This window comes from Ostrea edulis, chromosome 4, assembly GCF_947568905.1.
Source record: "Ostrea edulis chromosome 4, xbOstEdul1.1, whole genome shotgun sequence".
Taxonomy (NCBI): Eukaryota; Metazoa; Mollusca; class Bivalvia; order Ostreida; family Ostreidae; genus Ostrea; species Ostrea edulis.
Window position 1 is genome coordinate 68,227,619 of NC_079167.1, and position 17,221 is coordinate 68,244,839.

The following is a 17,221-nucleotide window of genomic DNA, read 5'->3' on the forward strand; positions in this document are numbered from 1 at the left end:
GCCTCACTTAGAATACAGCCCATTCACAACCCCCATGGCAGTACTACAGGAGGACAGGTCTCCTTGTAGTTGAAAGAAAAACATTTATAAGCATATTGACAAATCATAAAACAGTTTCACATTTAATTTAATTTCTTATAAATTTCGTAAAAGATAGCTTATTGCGTACATTTTAATCTCCATATCTGTTTCTGGTCTCTGTTCATATCTTAATTTCATTTTTATCTTGTATATAAGGAAAGCAATATTAGATAACAAAAGATTGAGAAACTGCGTGCTTCGGTTTTCGACAAAAAACAAAACCAACTAGTTCTAATTGTAACGGGGACCGTTACATATGTTCCCCAAACCTCCCCCAATCAAAATGTGATGTCATTGTAAACCTATAGCAAAAAATCATTTCATTTTAGCCTTTAATTACATGTAGTACGTTCAATATGGTCATTTCAGTACCAAGAAATGAAAGAAAGCGTTGCACGTGCATACACGCGCACGCGTGTATGATTCTGCACTTTCATTGATGTCATTCAACAGGCATTCATATCATATACCCACAGTATGAATTTCATAACGTTTCCATCAAATATAAGGAAGTTATAGCGATTTTAAAATCGTCCAATTAGAATTCAGCACACGTGCAGAGCAGTGATTTTAACCACAGCAATTCGTAAGGAGTACCAAGACACATCTAAACCCTTAATATCAATAGAATTTGATGAAAAACAAAAACGTTATCGTCCTTTAAAAATTGAACATTTGAAAAACTATGTACGCGCATGCGCCTGTGCGTTGGCATTTTTTTGTCACATTAATATATAAATACACATATTATCTACCTATACTGTGAATATCAACTCATTCGCTTCATAAATAAGATAATTACAAACGTTTTAGTATTATTCAATCAAAAAGAAGCGCACGTGCATGCGCGTGCAAATAAGTAATTATGACCATGCATATCAGTTAAGGGTCTCAAAATCTACCGATTTTCAGTGTAAATTTTCAGGGACTTCGAATAATGTGATACTTTCGGAACTGCACTGTTAACTAAACATTGATCTGACGGCAGGTTGATATAAACACGTCTAGTCGTGTAGAAGTACTATGCATACTATGTATGTTGACTTTGTTTTTCGTAATCAGTAACTGATTAAATTGCAAGCAAATGCATGATAGTTTTCAATGCTACGTATATCAATTCATCAATAAAGACTATTGAAATAAACAAATCATGTGGTGTTTCATTGCTTTTTCCGTAGCAATCGCTGCACAACAGTGTTTTTGTCAAATATGTTGTACTCCCGATCAATGGACCGCTGATATGTTTTTGGATTATGGCACAGTATATATTGATAGAAAGAAAGATGTACCAAATACGTCTTACTCCTATATCAATGGAACAATAAAGGCCACGTATGATTATCCAAACCAACGGAGTTACGTCAATCTACGGGGAGCGGAAGTGTTCCCACTTGTTCCGGGCCCAAGCGTTCCATACCACGCCACCATTATCAACGACTACAAGAATGTAAGCTTGGTTAAGTTTTCATTTAGTAAAGACATATATTTATTGCCTTTGATTTAATTTGACTTGTAAAAAGGCAGTTTCATTGGCTCGTTTGATTTTATAAAAAAATATAGTTAAGAAATAACGAGTATAACGTGGTTTGGGTCAGTTAACGCTTTATAATTCGAATACACCTTTAATTTATTATTCGACCATCATACAGGGAAATATGTATTACAACAAGACGTGTGGAATCTACTTGTACAGTTGTACGTAAATCTCGACAATGAGAAAACAATCTGTGTATCTAACCGAAGTGCACACGTTCACTTTCTATTCCATAGAAGGCCTAAAACAGTCATATGATGTAAATTTAGAGAAAAAAGTATTTCCTGCATCTGGTTGCTAAAGGGGGAAGGTTGTTCCCACACCAACCCAGGTTATACAAAAAATAACTTGCGTTCCTCAGTTTGAATTTGACAAATCAGATAATAAAATACAAATACATGAAAGGTGAAGATAACGAACAGTAACTCCCATAAGGAATATAAAAGGGGGTGTTGGGCAAACACGGATCGGGCCGGATCCCTGGATAAACCAGGTGGGATCAGGTGCCTAGGAGGAGAAAGCATCCCCTCTCGACCGGTCACACTCGCCATGAGCACATGTATCTTGAACACGTAAAGTTACTTAGTAATCCATGGTCAAAATCCAAGGCCAAGAACGGCCGAAAATCGGTATGAAACACATCAGAGAGCATTTGACCCAAAGATAGATATTGACCATAGAATTTGCGAAATGCTGACTTTCAACGAGATTGATGAAACCTCTGTAACATCAGATTGTCAGTAGCCTGCTCGATTTAAAAATTGATCATATGCAGAACAAGCTCTTGCGTGTAGAATCAGTTGAGATATAAACACCATATGCATATATATGACGTTTAATGAATTATAACATTATCCTACAACATTATTGCTCTGCGTCATATAAAATCAAGTTTTTCTCTATAATCATTTGTGAAATTACATTAAATGCGTATTTAATTTGAATTATAGGGAAGGAATGATACAGGAATAATTTGCTCTCGTTTTATAATATTCATAATGGTGTGACCGTTGGACCAAGTGAAGCATGAAATGGACGTTTGCGTGTCTCAAGTGATAATCACAGGTCTTTCGGAAACGGAGGTCCCGTGTCGCTACAAACGTTGGCACGATACAGAACTCTCATTGTTACGGCCGTAAGCGCTAAGCATAGTTCTGAATTTGTGGTACTTCACCTACAGCTGGTGACGTCTCAATCAGAGTGAAAAATTATCAATCAATATACGTATATTAACCAAATTCATGACTTTACAACATTTGAATTACATGTAGTTCCAAGCCTCTGCTACTTGTATCATAAATATTGCCAATGTCTAATGCATTAATCAATTAAGGAATAAATTTTATTAATATTGACAATATATTAGATGAAATAGACAGGGATTTAACGCTCTCGTTTTAAGTCCCAAATTCGCAAATTTTACGGTCATTATAATGATTTAATTTACTAATATAACCTTTCATTTGGGTAAAATGCTGTCTGACATGTTTCATACCAATTGAGGTTGTTCTTTACAAAGTGATTGTGATTACGGATTACTCTGTTTACCTTATCCAGAAAAGGGGCTCACGGCGGGTGTGACCGGTCGACAAAAAAAAATGCTTGGTCGTCATAGGCATCTTATCCTACCTCTGGTATGTCCAGGAGTCCGTGTTTGCCCTACTCTTAATTTTGTATTTTTATTAAAGTTGTGAGATTGATCTTCACCTTTGAAAACATGATAAATCGTGTATATTTATAGCTTTTTGATCACGCCGCAAAATGTAGTCCTTTACAAGCCAATTTACATAACAAACATCAAATTGAAAGGGTAAAGTTACAAATATATGTTATACAATGTATTTTGGCCAATGAAATATTAAAACATCCTGAGAGGTATTGATCAAAATCCGAGAAGCTATCTTACTTAAATAAATACATATATTGCAGGGGATGCAATATGATATTAAACCAGATGGCAGTTGTGAAAAGGAAAGACTTGGAAATATGACAAAACAGTGCATACCAAGTAATACGATATCGATGCATAATTTGAAAATATATTACAAAGCTATGCAATTTGGATGTTATAGTGACATATTTCTGCCATCACTTGTCAGATAATTATATCGTCTTGACAGTTAATTATATTGACTTGTCAGATAATGCTGTTCAAATAATAAAAAGTTTCAAAAGGTAATCGGAAAATGCTTTCACGCTCAACATATGCCATCTACTTAACAACATAATGATCTGACAAGTCAAAATAATGATCTGAGAAGCCAACATAAAGATCTGAAAAGTCGACATAATGATATAACAATCCCAACCAAGATAATAACGTCAACTTGTCAGTTGATTATGTTGACTTGTCATATCGTGGTGTTGACTTGTCAGATATCGTGATGTTGACTTGCCTGATGTTGACTTGCCAGATCGTAATGTTGATTTGTCAAATATTAAACGGGGGAAAAGGATGTCAGGAAAAAGCATAAGCAAATCAAAATTAAAAGATAATAGGAAATGATAAGTCAAAATAATCACCTGACAAGTCAACATAATTATCCGATAACTCGACACAATTAACTGACAAGTCGACATAATTATCTGACAAGTGATGACAGAAACATGCCACCATAGGATGTAATTGATATAGAAGGTTTTTTTCAGAGGATGCCAAATTAGTCAACACTGGCTCACTGGCGATGGAATGGAATAAGGTTGAGAATTACAAGTTTGCAATCAATGATGATTCAATGTCTGTTGATGCCACGGTCAGCAGGAATTTACCTTCATGTAAGATACATTGACCTGTTTATTTCAAATATGTATTATATAATACGATATCAGTAGTGTTTTGAATCTTAGAAGTGAAGAAATCAGATCAATCTTTAGACTTTGTTTGATAGCACTCTAGCGTAAGTTAGTGCATATACGATACCATGAATTTTCCTTGATTCAACTTTTTAAACAATCATATTTTAAAGCTCTTTACAATACCTTTCTCTAGGAGTGATATAAGAATTTTTGAGAAATGTTACACATAAGAGTAACAATGCTTCGGACTTGGGTCTGAAACGAGGGCATCACACCTAAGATGGTTGGTTGTAGAGGTGCAACGATTCACCACGGTGCATCGAAAACCGATTCTGACAGGCAAATCGAATCGCGATTCACAATGGTGTGAATTCGGTACGGTTCATTATAAAAGAATAAAATGTGTACCTGTTATCTATTTTCTTCAATTTTTTAAACGGCATCTATGACTGACTAAGAAACATCCAATCAACATTAAGATAATAGCCAAAACAAACAAAATGGAGGCGGTTGACAGCAATCCTGTTTTCAAAGATCCCCCCTAGATTCATAGATCCAAAGTGTGATAAGATCACTTTGTGTTTAAAGAAGATGTAAAAGACCAAGCAACATGTAAAATATGATTTGTTGACATTAAATACAAAACAGGATCCACGACTACCATGTCAGGGCACTGGAAAAGGAAACATGGCAAAACATGCAACATTTGTGAGTCTGATAATGCAACATCAAATATCCCTGTCTCAAGAGCCAGTTCAACCTTCCAAACAAATGAAATTACTCCGTTGCAAACCGCAAAATATGGGTGAAGAAGTCAACATTTTACACATATTTCTAAAGCTATCTACGGTTATCTACAATTATCCCTCAGTTCAGAGTGAAGTTTTCAAGTAGATGTTGACAGTTTTAGATCCTAGATATGAACTTCCCTGTGGGACAAATTCTAACCAGAAAGTAATACCGGAATTAGTGGAAACAGTTGTTGCCAGAATGAAGAAACATCTACAAAAAGCTACATATGTTGCCATCACAACAGATTCAGGGCTACAGATAACTTTATTGCAATCACAGCGCATTTCATAAACAGTTGGGGGGGGGGGGGTTGGTTCCGTGGCCGAGTGGTTAGAGCATCGAGCTCAAAATCACACTACCTCTCACCTCTGGTTGGCGCGGGTTCGAATCCCGCTCGCGCCGGTAATTGAGAAAGTTTCCCAGTTTACTTTGGGAAGGTCGGTGGTCTCTTCCCAGGTACATTGTATCTGGGTTCTCTCTTCCACCAATAAAAACTGAGCGCCACCATAAAACTGAAAAATTGTTGAGTGTGGCGGAAAACAGCAAAAATCAATCAGTCAATCATAAGCAGTGATTGGGAAGTGGAAGATTATACCCTTCAAACCAAATTCAGTGATTCTGAATATTCTGGGAATATGAAAGTTGCCCAGATGGATCCTTTATTGGGGAGAGTAAGAAAAGTGGTATCATTTTTTCCCAAGAGTACCACTGCCACAAGGAACCTGAAAAGAATGCAGACGAGGCTAGAAATACCCCAGCATAAGTTACTTATTGATGTGCAAAGACGATGGGACTCTAGTTATAACATGCTTGAACGTTACTTGGAGCAGCAAGCAGCTGTGTTTGCTGCACTATTGGAAGCTAAGAAAATGCTAAGGATATAGTGACACTCTCAGACAATGATATGCATGATACTGAGGAAGTTCTCAAGATTCTGAAGCCACTCAAAACTGTGACCACTCTTATGAGCAGTTCCAAACATCCAACTGCATCTCTAATTCACTCTCCCAAGGAAAGACTCTTGAAGTAGATGGAGATCAAAGAAATGGACAATCGACTTGTGACAGTTGTTAAAACTGCTATCACTGATGATCTTAAACCAAGGTAACTTATATATTTTGTTACTAAACCATGCGGTTAATTACTAATCATCACGCGCTACACTCATTTATATAGTATTATGAAACACCTATGATTTCATTTTTAGAATACTTTGTGGTTTAAATTTCAAAATTTCAGAAAGCTTCAATGAATAAAATAAATACATGAGAGCTTTATTATTTGCCAACTGTTTTGTATAATGGCTCTGAAATTCTTACGCTTATCCTAGAAGCCTCTGTCTTTGACCCGCGCTTCAAGAGCTTACCATATATCAATGACAAGCAAAGACACACAGTAATCTCTCTCTAGCATTATTAGAAAATGATGAGGTTTGCCATAATGGTTGAAAATTCATTATTTACCAATTACTGTATATTGATTCATGAAATGTATTTAGAGCAAAAAAAAGAGAAGAAATTTGCCCATGTAGTAATCAATTATGTCATTATGAACACAAAGCAAGTAAATTAGATTTATATCTAGGGGTCCGTGTTTACCCATCTCTGTATTTTGTGTAGCGGACAATATAAGAGGGAATTTATACTACTCGCTAGTTCACTAGCTTTTCTAGTGATGTGGTACAATCTCTCTCTCTCTCTCTCTCTCTCTCTCTCTCTCTCTCGATCACGCAAGTTGTTAAAATTATAAAGTTATTAAAGCAACGACGGGCGTGATCAGCACTTGGCTGGGTGACCACTACACATTACATTTGTATTGCTTATAGGAGTTATGAGATTGATCCCTCCTCTCCCAGTTGGCTCGACAGTATCATGGGATCCCTGCAACAAGTGATGCCAGTGAGTCTTCTCCATAGCAGAAGACAATATCACATCTCAAAGGACTTGTTTATCAAGTGAGCAGGTTGTCATGCAAGTGTGTCTTTCAAAATTTTGATCATTCCAGTGATTTGATGTAATTATGACATACGGAATGCTATTATAAACCATTTTTAATCAAACTAGCATAAGTTGCATTTACTTATTCTGTGATATTGCATTTATTTTCTATAATTATCAGGACGAATACTCAAATAGTTAAAGAACTTTTGTGTCAATTGAATTTAATCAACATTTGTATTTAATTTTTAATTACTAAAATGTCATCAAAATGTGTCCATTAAATGATCTATAAAGTGTTTGTGTGTGAGTGTATGATTGTGATTGAAATTAATTGTTGAATAAGTAATACTAATATCCTTTATATATACAGGATTGCACAATTAGTTATATAAACTAGTTTACATTGTGGTCCTGTCTATAACATATATACGTATCGAGAACATATATCACAAAACATGAAAATATCACAGTTTATATACATACAGATAAGAACTAAATGAAAAGAGACAATAAACACATGAGTATCATTGAGGATCGATACAATGTTTGAGATAGGCTGATTTAAAAGATGTGGTAGTTGTGCATTTTTTTTTTAATAAGATCTGGTAATGAGTTACTATACAAATACCAACAGGTTCTAAATCGAATCGAAAATAACTAAATCGAATGGCGTGAGTCGAAATCGAATTGAATCGTTGCAGCTCAAGTTGGTTGTATATTGTTTTGTGTCATATGGAGACGTGTGAAGAGCTGCAAAATCGAGGTATATGCTAGGCGCTCAAGGAGGGATTAGGGAGGGATCTTTATCGTACCACACTTTCTATGACACGAGGCCTCGCGGGGTTTTTTGCGGTCTTATCCGAAGGACCGCCCCATTAAGTTGCCTCTCTGGGCAAGCAAGGGTTATGGGGGACCTAAGAGATAAACATAGGTAGTGATAGCTCCTTCGCCAAACGTTCGGTATTCACGGGTAGGCGTTGGCATGTTAAAGAACCCACGCTGCTTCAGCCCAGAGTGCTAAGTCTAGGTCTAAATTTGTGGTAAGTCACATACAGTTGGTGACGTCTTAATATCAGTGAACAATTCTCAACGAGACATAAAACATTCAACCAACTGAAAATGAAATCCACCATCTCTCTTTACCAAATAGCTAGCTAGATTGTTTTACGTCCCGTCGAGAATTTTCCACTCATATTGAGACGACGCTATCTGTAGATGAAGTACCACAAATCTAGACCTATACTTAGCACTCAGGGCCGTTGAAGCAGTGAGGGTTCTTTAGCGTGCCAACCCCTGTCGCGACAGGGGACCTCCTTTTGTAAAGTCATATCCGAAAGACCTGTGCTTCTCACTTCTAAATGCCGAGGGTTTGGCGAAGGAGCAATCACTACCTATGTGTATGTCTAAGGTTTGACTCGGCCATGGCATGAGCGGGGCTCAAACTCACGACCTCCCGGTTACGAAGCCAACGCTCTAGAACCGCTGCATGAGATCCCGTAACCGATTCCTTTCCAAATAACACACCTAAAATATTAAAACATTTACATTCACTGTGTGTATACTGCTTCATTTCTATTGAAATCCATTGCTTGTCATTTGCAACTATGAAGATACATGTTGCTTCAATCTAGTTAGATCCCATTTTTAGTACCACCTGTCTACGTGTGAATATTAATTAACCTGTTAGCATTCCTAGAACTCCGCATCCTATTTTGTAGCATTGATGAAATTGTTGGAAATATGCTTTCTGGTTTTTTTTTAACCTTTTATTTGACTTTAGTATACTGAATAACGCTCATCTATATTATAAGATGGGCTGTTTGATGGGTTTAGTGTTTGTTCTTCTTTCAAGTTCAAATGCTGAACCCATTACCAAATATGAAGACTAGTCAATGTCAGGTGATTTTCGGTTGTTACTTTAGATTTGATATTTTATGTCCTTATTTATATTGAGAGAGAAAAAAACTCAGAAAAATATAAATAATAAAATGACTCTTTACATAGCCCGCTAACTTACATTTTTCTGCAGTGTTTGCGACCTACATGTACGTGTCCTGTTTATCTAAATGTTACACAGAAGAATTATTAAGATAATTCAGAATCACGAAAATATTCGTGTACCTCTTTTATAGTACAATTGTCATGATACTATGCTTTCTTCTTACATGACTGGCAAATCTGAAACTCGTCAAATGATGTCAAACAACCCATCACCCATGGATAAATATTCTTACTAAATTGATTATTCTGAATACATATATTTTTGTTATGTCATTTCTAAGTAAATATCTAAACTAGGTTAAAGTTCCCACAAATACACATACATATATGGTTATATCTTAATATTTTCAGTGTGGACTCCTGTGAATTTCTTTTTATGTCAATTATACGAATTAAGATAACAAGAGGCCCACAGGCCTTATCGGTCACCTGAATACTAGTGAAAAAGTATCACTACTCCCAAGGGCTATGACATCTAGAATAAATTTCCTGTTCTGAATATTTAAACTAAATTCTAATGTTCAACAACAGTATAAAACAAGATGCGTTCTTAAAACTTCACTGCCTTCAAAAGTGCATACACCGATGACAGGCTTTATATAATATAATATATGTATTAACATTAAAACATCAGAAGATAGGACCTATCATTGGGTTAACTGTTTCATACCGATTGTTAGACCGTTCTTGACACACTGATTTTAACTACGGATTACTCCGTTTACATGATCAGGATATAGGGATCACGGCGGATGTAACCGGTCGAGAGGGGATGCTTACGTCTCCTAGGCACCTGATCCTACCTCTGGTGTATCCAGGGATCCGTGTTTCCCCAACTCTTAAAAGTTGTATTCCTTGTGGGTGTTATGAGATTAATCAGTTTGTTATCTTCACCTTTTATAGGCTAATAGTTTACTCTGGTCATACAGCCTGAAGTATGGTTGGATTCTATTTTACAATATGGACATTATGTCATTTCATTCATCTTAAGTTTATAAAGGCACATAACTATCACAGATTCTTGCTATTATCGTGCTTTATAAGTCTTTGAAAAATAAATGCACTGATTTTGACTACGGATAACTCCGTTTACCTGATCAAGATATAGGGCTCGTGGCGGGTGTGACCGGTAGAGAGGGGACGCTTACTCCTGGGCACCTGATCCCACCTCTGGTATATCCAGGGGTCTGTGTTTTCCCAACTCTCTATTTTTTGTATGCTTATTACCGTCTTCCTTGGAAGACGGTATACAGAGTTGAAGTGTTTTACAGTCTTCGGACTTTACACTTCCTCTCTTTTTTCATTGGTAGAAAGTGCATGAAGTGAAAATTTTCAATTATTTCATTGGTTGAAATGCTCTTCAAGGCAAGGGAGATAATGTTCTGGTGTTCTAATTTTCGTACGACTTAACAATTTTTCAAGATTTTCAATTTTTAAAAAAACCGACAAAACGAACAAAAGAAAAATGCAATTCATGAAATTGACACATTACTTTTTTAAAAGCAACTAATACAAAGCATTTCTATGGTTACTTCATTTACAGCAATGTTTTCATTTTTGCATACAAACAGAAAAACTCGCCGTTTTTAGTTTTGATTGCTTGTGTTTTGGGATAATTTTAATTGACAATCAGTGATTCCAATGCAACCATTTTTGTTTGTATTATCAGTGGCATTTGAGAACTTTGCTAATCTTAAGAAGGAATAGGATAGTAACATTTCATTACATATTATGTTGCTTAAAATTACCCCTGCTGTAAGTTTAGACTGTCTGTATCAGGTAAACTTAAAGTTTTTGTTTTTTTCAACACATCTGTTCTAAAACTATCCTATTCCTTCAGAATATTTTTTTCCTTACAATTGCTCAAATTTGAATAACAATTATTAATCTTTTCCATCAAACTCTATGTATTTTATGATATAAAAAAATTTGCAAAACTATTACAAAATTCTCAGGTCTTTATTCTGGTTAATTTCTAAAGCAATTGTACTGTACAATATGCCAGAATAATTTTTATGCAAATTTGAGCAATTTAAATCTTTTTAATTTGTTTTGTTTCATAACTTTGTTAAAAAATAAATATTTTGATATACACACTGAAAATCTCAGTTTCATTTGATATAGAGGCTTTAATCAGTGCTAATACAGGGAACAGTGATTTTGATTTCCAGTACATACACCCTTCATAAATACAAACTTTTACAATGGGAGTCAGGACACAGCTTTGTAGGCATGATGTCCGTGAGATTATTTATTTTAGCTCAATTCAATAATGAAGACAAGGGACATAATTCAACTTCGCTCTATAGAGTTGCTGCTAAAGACGGCAAGCTTTTTTAGAAAAGCTTTACTTGTAGGATTTATGAGATTGATCACTGTTCGTTATCTTCACCTTTGATGCACGTGACATAATTGTAAATTTCAGCGTCCTGTAACCCAGTACATGTTGTGTATTTCATCGGTAGCGCTGAGTACGACAGTGGAGCAATGATTAATCTGGACGTCCTGAATGTCGTACCTTATAACACTGACCCGTCCGTGTTCCACATTCCTCCACAGTGCAGGAACGCCAGGTTTAAGGTCAGGCGTTCACTTACTATTGATAGAATAACCCATAATTATTCCTTCATAATTCTTGATTTTGCATTTGTATTGCAAACACGGTACTTTTTGCAGATTTATCGCTCGTGATTGCTCATCTTTAGATTAAATATTTACTCGAATATGTATTGAAGGCATGTAGATGTATGTGTAATTTCGTTAATTGCTTAAAGACTAAGGACGTAAAAGACAGTGATCCAATAAAACGAATTCCACTTTCATTTACGTAAAATAGAACTCTTTTGTGTGTTTTTTTCTTTCAGATTGAAAATGAAGAAAATAATAAACTGGAGCTGGTTCTGAAAATGAGGGTTTTCATTTGAATAACTGTTATGTGCAAGAGTCAATAAACACATATGGTGTTGCTATAAATATGTATCATCGTTAATATTTTTAAGAATTAAATAACGATTATGTTTTCTAAAAGCTGTTAGTGAATTATGTTTCTGCTTTTTACAATATAATACGAAGTAAATAGATCGATTCAAGAATTAAGGAACAATTTTGAAGCATGCCTGGAGAGTGTACAAAAACATAGATTGTTTTGGAGTCGTTATTCCTTTTTGAAGCATCGTTCAATTGTTTATCGATTGATTGTATATTGTTTAACGTCCCTCTCGAGTATATTTCACTCATATGAGACGTCACCATTGCCGGTGAAGAGCTGCAAAATTTACGCCCACGGCCTTTGAGCAGGGAGGGGTTTTATCGTGCCACACCTGCTAGAAATGTGTCAATGATTTTTTTCATACCTAAATTTGAGGTACTTATTAATTCTTAACATGTATGCATTTAATAATAATGTCTTTTAAAAAACCCAGATATGGTCGACCTAAAATGAGTACATTGTATGTTGCTTCTTTGTTTTTCATTACACCTTTATTCACAGAACTTTCATTTACCATATTTCTAGATAAGCACATATATCAGGTCTTTATTTCTTTCTTTACTTTTTGAATTAAAATCAAGAGCTTTGGATGTATTGTATTGCATGCATAATTTGGTGAGGACTCAATTTTTATGGAAAATTTACAAAATTACAAATATGGAAACTTTTTGTAATTTTATTACCCATGCTTATAATTTGTTTTCCATTCTTCATTTCAAACGATGTAAATTACATATTATGGGAAAATTCGTAAGCATTTTCACATGTCAGTTTAAAGGTGAGATCAATGGCTCTAAATGTAACAGAATGAGATAATACTAATTGCAGCAAGGTCCCTCTTGTCTGTGATTGGTTGTGATGTTTTGAGTGATACCTACACTGATGCAGACCATACATGTACGTACATCGTTGTGTTCCCACTTCTAATAAATGTCAATGTGTATGTAACAAAACATCTTCTATCAAAATTACACAATTCACGACTCCTAAATCGGAAGTCAGGCCCTTTGAAGATGAAGACTTGTGTATCTATTCTTAAGGGGATATAATCAATCTGTACCATGTGATGGGTGCTGTTCCTGGAACAAGACGAAACAGCCCATGTAGAGTGCCACAGCCAAGGTCTCCATCGATTGTACAGGGCTTTATATTCGTGTAAAATTTGCGATTTTTGGACCATTATTTGACTTTGGTGTTCTCCCTCTTAAAGTTTTCTCAACTAGAAGGCCCCGGGTCCGGCGCCACGTTCAAACCAACACAAGCAGTGATTGTTCCTTCACCAAGCCCTGTCCAGCATTAGAAACGAAAGTTACAGGTCGATTACGAACTGAAATACCGGGGCAGATAAGTGTTGACACGAGAACCCTCACTGCTACGGTCCTGAGCGTCATGCAGACATACATGTATGTAGGTCAAAACCTACAGCTCTTAAGAAAAATTGTTGAATAAGATGAAAATAACAGATATGTTAAATTTCTTCCACTCATACCGTAAACAGAAGATTGAACATAGGTGTAGGCCTATTGGTTGTAGAGATATCTACACATTTACTCTTGGTGTAAACGAAATACATTTATAAAACTATATATATCAAGACAGAGACAAGGGTCATTTGCAAATTAAGGTAAATCCATACTAGCATTTTTATCTGATAAAAGTATAGGAAGTGTATTTATTTCCATTTATTAGAGTTCAAAGTAATAAATCATCAAATAAAATATACAGGTCTGACATCACACTTTTTAAGTTGCGAGACATACACAGAATCACATATCAACATCAGAAAATTGCACTTTTTCTTAAACAGCATTACCAAAATTTCACCAAATTCATGATGATTTCCTGAAACTGTTTCTTTTCAAATTGTACAAAATGTCTGAAAAATAAAGGGAATCCGTCGCATGATGGACTTGATAACGAAATCGATGAAAACAGTTATTGCACTTGGATTTAATATTCTGAAACAGATAATTGTTTATTCATCTATAACTTAGATTTTTGAAGTATTTCATGTTTAAAAAGATTTTTTTTAACAATACCTATTGGAAAATTATGTTCCTGTCATGCATAAATCTAAATAAATCAATGATTTTGCTAAATCTTATGACATCACAGGAGGGAGCAAAATGATTTAATTAATTCAAACCTTTGTATTAATGCACTTAAATCTACAAAATATTACATGATTTGTCATTTTTTAGCGTAGCATCATTTTCGTTATCTTGTCTTCTTTCGGGGAAATCACACTTTAAGTCATTTAGCTTTGCAGGTACTTTGGTGTAGAATTGTATTAGCTGATTTCCCCCAGAATTTTCTTTTGAAGATTTCTTTAGTCATTTGTTATGTAATAAATGGCAATTTTCAATCTCAGTTACTCTTATGTTTTTGTTCAGATATCAGCAAAAATGAGCTTTGGTGAGCAGAGAGAGTCAGGCAATAGAATCTTGTAAACATAAAATATTATATGAGAGAAGAGTCAGTGAGAACATACTAGGAGTAAGAGAGATAACTCCTCCAATCGTATCTAAATATGCAGCCATTTCACAAACGTGATTGTATTTCCTTTGATAAGTAAGAACGCGAGACATTCTGTACAAAAATTAATAAATATGTCTTTTGCTAGAAGTGGTACATGTATTATGTTGTCCTCATGCATTATCTGCTATTTCAACCAAGATATGAATAATATAACCAGAGTTTAACTGTATTAAACTGTGTATATTTAGCAAATAGCTTTCTAGCATCGTGAAAAACAATAATGGCGATCTTTCCCCCGAAGTAAATGGTGTCGAGAAGATAAGTCACATTTTGTTGAAGGACTAGAGCTCTTCCTCTCACGAGACAACCAAATATCCACACTGCCCACCACTGTTTGTATGATGAATATAAAGTTAATATTGTACATATATTAATAATAATCATGTTATGTCGGTCACTTCAAAGGATACTCTACAGATTCGCTGATTCTTTGAGAGGGTGTTCTTACGAGTTGTAACATTAAGCGGAACACTGTACAGCATCTTGGGACAGATTCTGTATCATAATGACCTCAGTGCTTATCTGAAATATCGGAGAAATAACATGCAATTACGTGTATAAAATTAATCCATTTTGTCTAATTGTAGGCGGAAAAATATTCACGGATAATCAATAAGAACAAATACCTTTTGAATCGTGGGATCGCTTGATATACAAATTGGCTGTTAAAGATCAGTAAATGTGCTTCTTTTGAACATATCACATCAAACTTCATCAAGTCAACATTAATTCAAATCAATTGAGAAACAAGAGGTCCGTGGACCTCATCGCTCACCAGAGTAACGTTGGCCTTGACATTGTTCAGCTGTTGTAATGTTTTAAGGATTTTTTTTATCAATCTTTATTCCCGTGAAAACTTTTGACCCCATACTGTGGCCTCAACCTAGCTCTAAAGGATTACAACATACATGTAACTGAAAATGAATTCACATAATTAGAGATGCCTCAACACCAATATCACTAACACGATCTTGCTGTTTTGGATAATACCGAGGTCATTGATCATGGTGAAAGGTGAAGATAACGAACAGTGATCAATCTCATAACTCCTACAAGCAATACAAAATAGATAGTTGGGCAAACACGGACCTCTGGACACACCGGAGGTGGGATCAGTTGTCTAGGAGGAGTAAGCATCCCCTGTCGACCGGTCACACCCGGTATGATATAAAGACCTGGTCATAAGAAATCTATACACAGAATATAAAAGCTCTATCTTAAGTAGTTTAGGAGATATTAAATATGTAAGATTTTTTTTATTAAAAGTAGGTCAAACTTCAAGGCCACAGGGTCAAGTTTCACGAAATAATAAGGTCTTGTCAACAAGAACCTACATACAAAATATCAAAGCCCTACCTTATATAGTTCAGGAGATATTAAATAGGTCAGGGATTTTTAAAAAGTAGGTCAAACTCCAAGGTCAAAATATCAAACACCACCTCTGGTATATTCAGGGTTCCATGTTGCCCAACTCTTCATTTTGTATTGCTAATAGGATTTTGAAATTGATCATTGTTCGTTATCTTCGCCTTTCGAACAGTGTCTTGCCATAAAGAATCCATCTACAAAATATGAAAGTCCCACCTAAAATGGTTCCGAATGTATCTAATAGATTATATTTTCTTAAAAGTGGGTCAATCTCCGAGTTCAAGGCCACAAGGTCAAATATCATGAAATGAAAGGTTTTGCCATAAGAAATATATATCTGTCTGACGTGTTTCATACCGATTGTTAAGCCGTTCTTGGCACACTGATTTTGACTGCGGATAACTCCGTTTACCTGATCAGGATATGGGGCTCACGGCGGGTGTGACCGGTCAACAGGGGATGCTTACTCCTCCTAGGCACCTGATCTCACCTCTGGTGTGTCCAGGGGTCCGTGTTTGCCCAACTATCTATTTTGTATTGCTTGTAGGAGTTATGAGATTGATCACTGTTCGTTATCTTCACCTTGCATATACAAGATATGAAAGATATACATGTACGTTAAATACGTCAGGACATATTGTATAGGTCAGATTTGTATTAAAAGTAGGTCAAACTTCCAAGTCAATGTCACAAGATCACAAACCATTGCATCACATGAAAGGTCTTTCCGTAAAAAAGTATATAAAAAATATGAAAGCCATAGCTTAAATAGTTCCAAGAGATATTTTAAAAATTTTCCCATATACATGTATCAGCATAGAACATTTTGATCTCCCATTATGGCTACGCCCTACCCCTGGGGACTATGAGTTGCACAAACCTGGATCTACTCTATGCCAGGAAGCTTTCATTTAAATTTGAACTTTTTTTCCAGTGGTTTTTGAGAGCAAGATTTTTAAAGATTTTCCTTATACATCTGAATGTAAAACTTTGATCGCCTATTGTGGCCCACCCTACCCCCAGTGGCCATGATTTAAACAAACTTGAATCTGCTCTATGTCAGGAAGTTTTCATATAAATATCAACTCTTCTGGCCCAGTGGTTCTTCATCAGAAGAATTTTAAATATTTTCCTTATATACTCAAATGTAAAACTTTGATCCCCTATTCTGGCCCCACCTTA

General features: G+C 35.5%; 1 protein-coding gene across 2 annotated transcripts; it reads left to right on the forward strand.

Moving 5' to 3' along the window:
* Positions 1–1,141: 1,141 nt before the first annotated feature.
* On the forward strand, positions 1,142–14,503 carry LOC125671433 (uncharacterized). 2 transcript variants are annotated; one of them, XM_048907176.2, is made up of 5 exons: positions 1,142–1,528; positions 3,545–3,623; positions 4,265–4,390; positions 11,570–11,724; positions 12,009–14,503. In XM_048907176.2, the coding sequence occupies exons 1-5, from the start codon at positions 1,232–1,234 to the stop codon at positions 12,066–12,068; spliced, it is 717 nt and encodes a 238-aa protein (XP_048763133.2). In that variant the 5' UTR covers positions 1,142–1,231; the 3' UTR covers positions 12,069–14,503. The 2 variants fall into 2 exon arrangements, with proteins under 2 accessions (XP_048763133.2, XP_056019568.1); XM_056163593.1 differs by having other exon boundaries at positions 1,164–1,528; positions 11,570–14,503.
* The last annotated feature ends 2,718 nt before the right edge of the window (positions 14,504–17,221 follow it).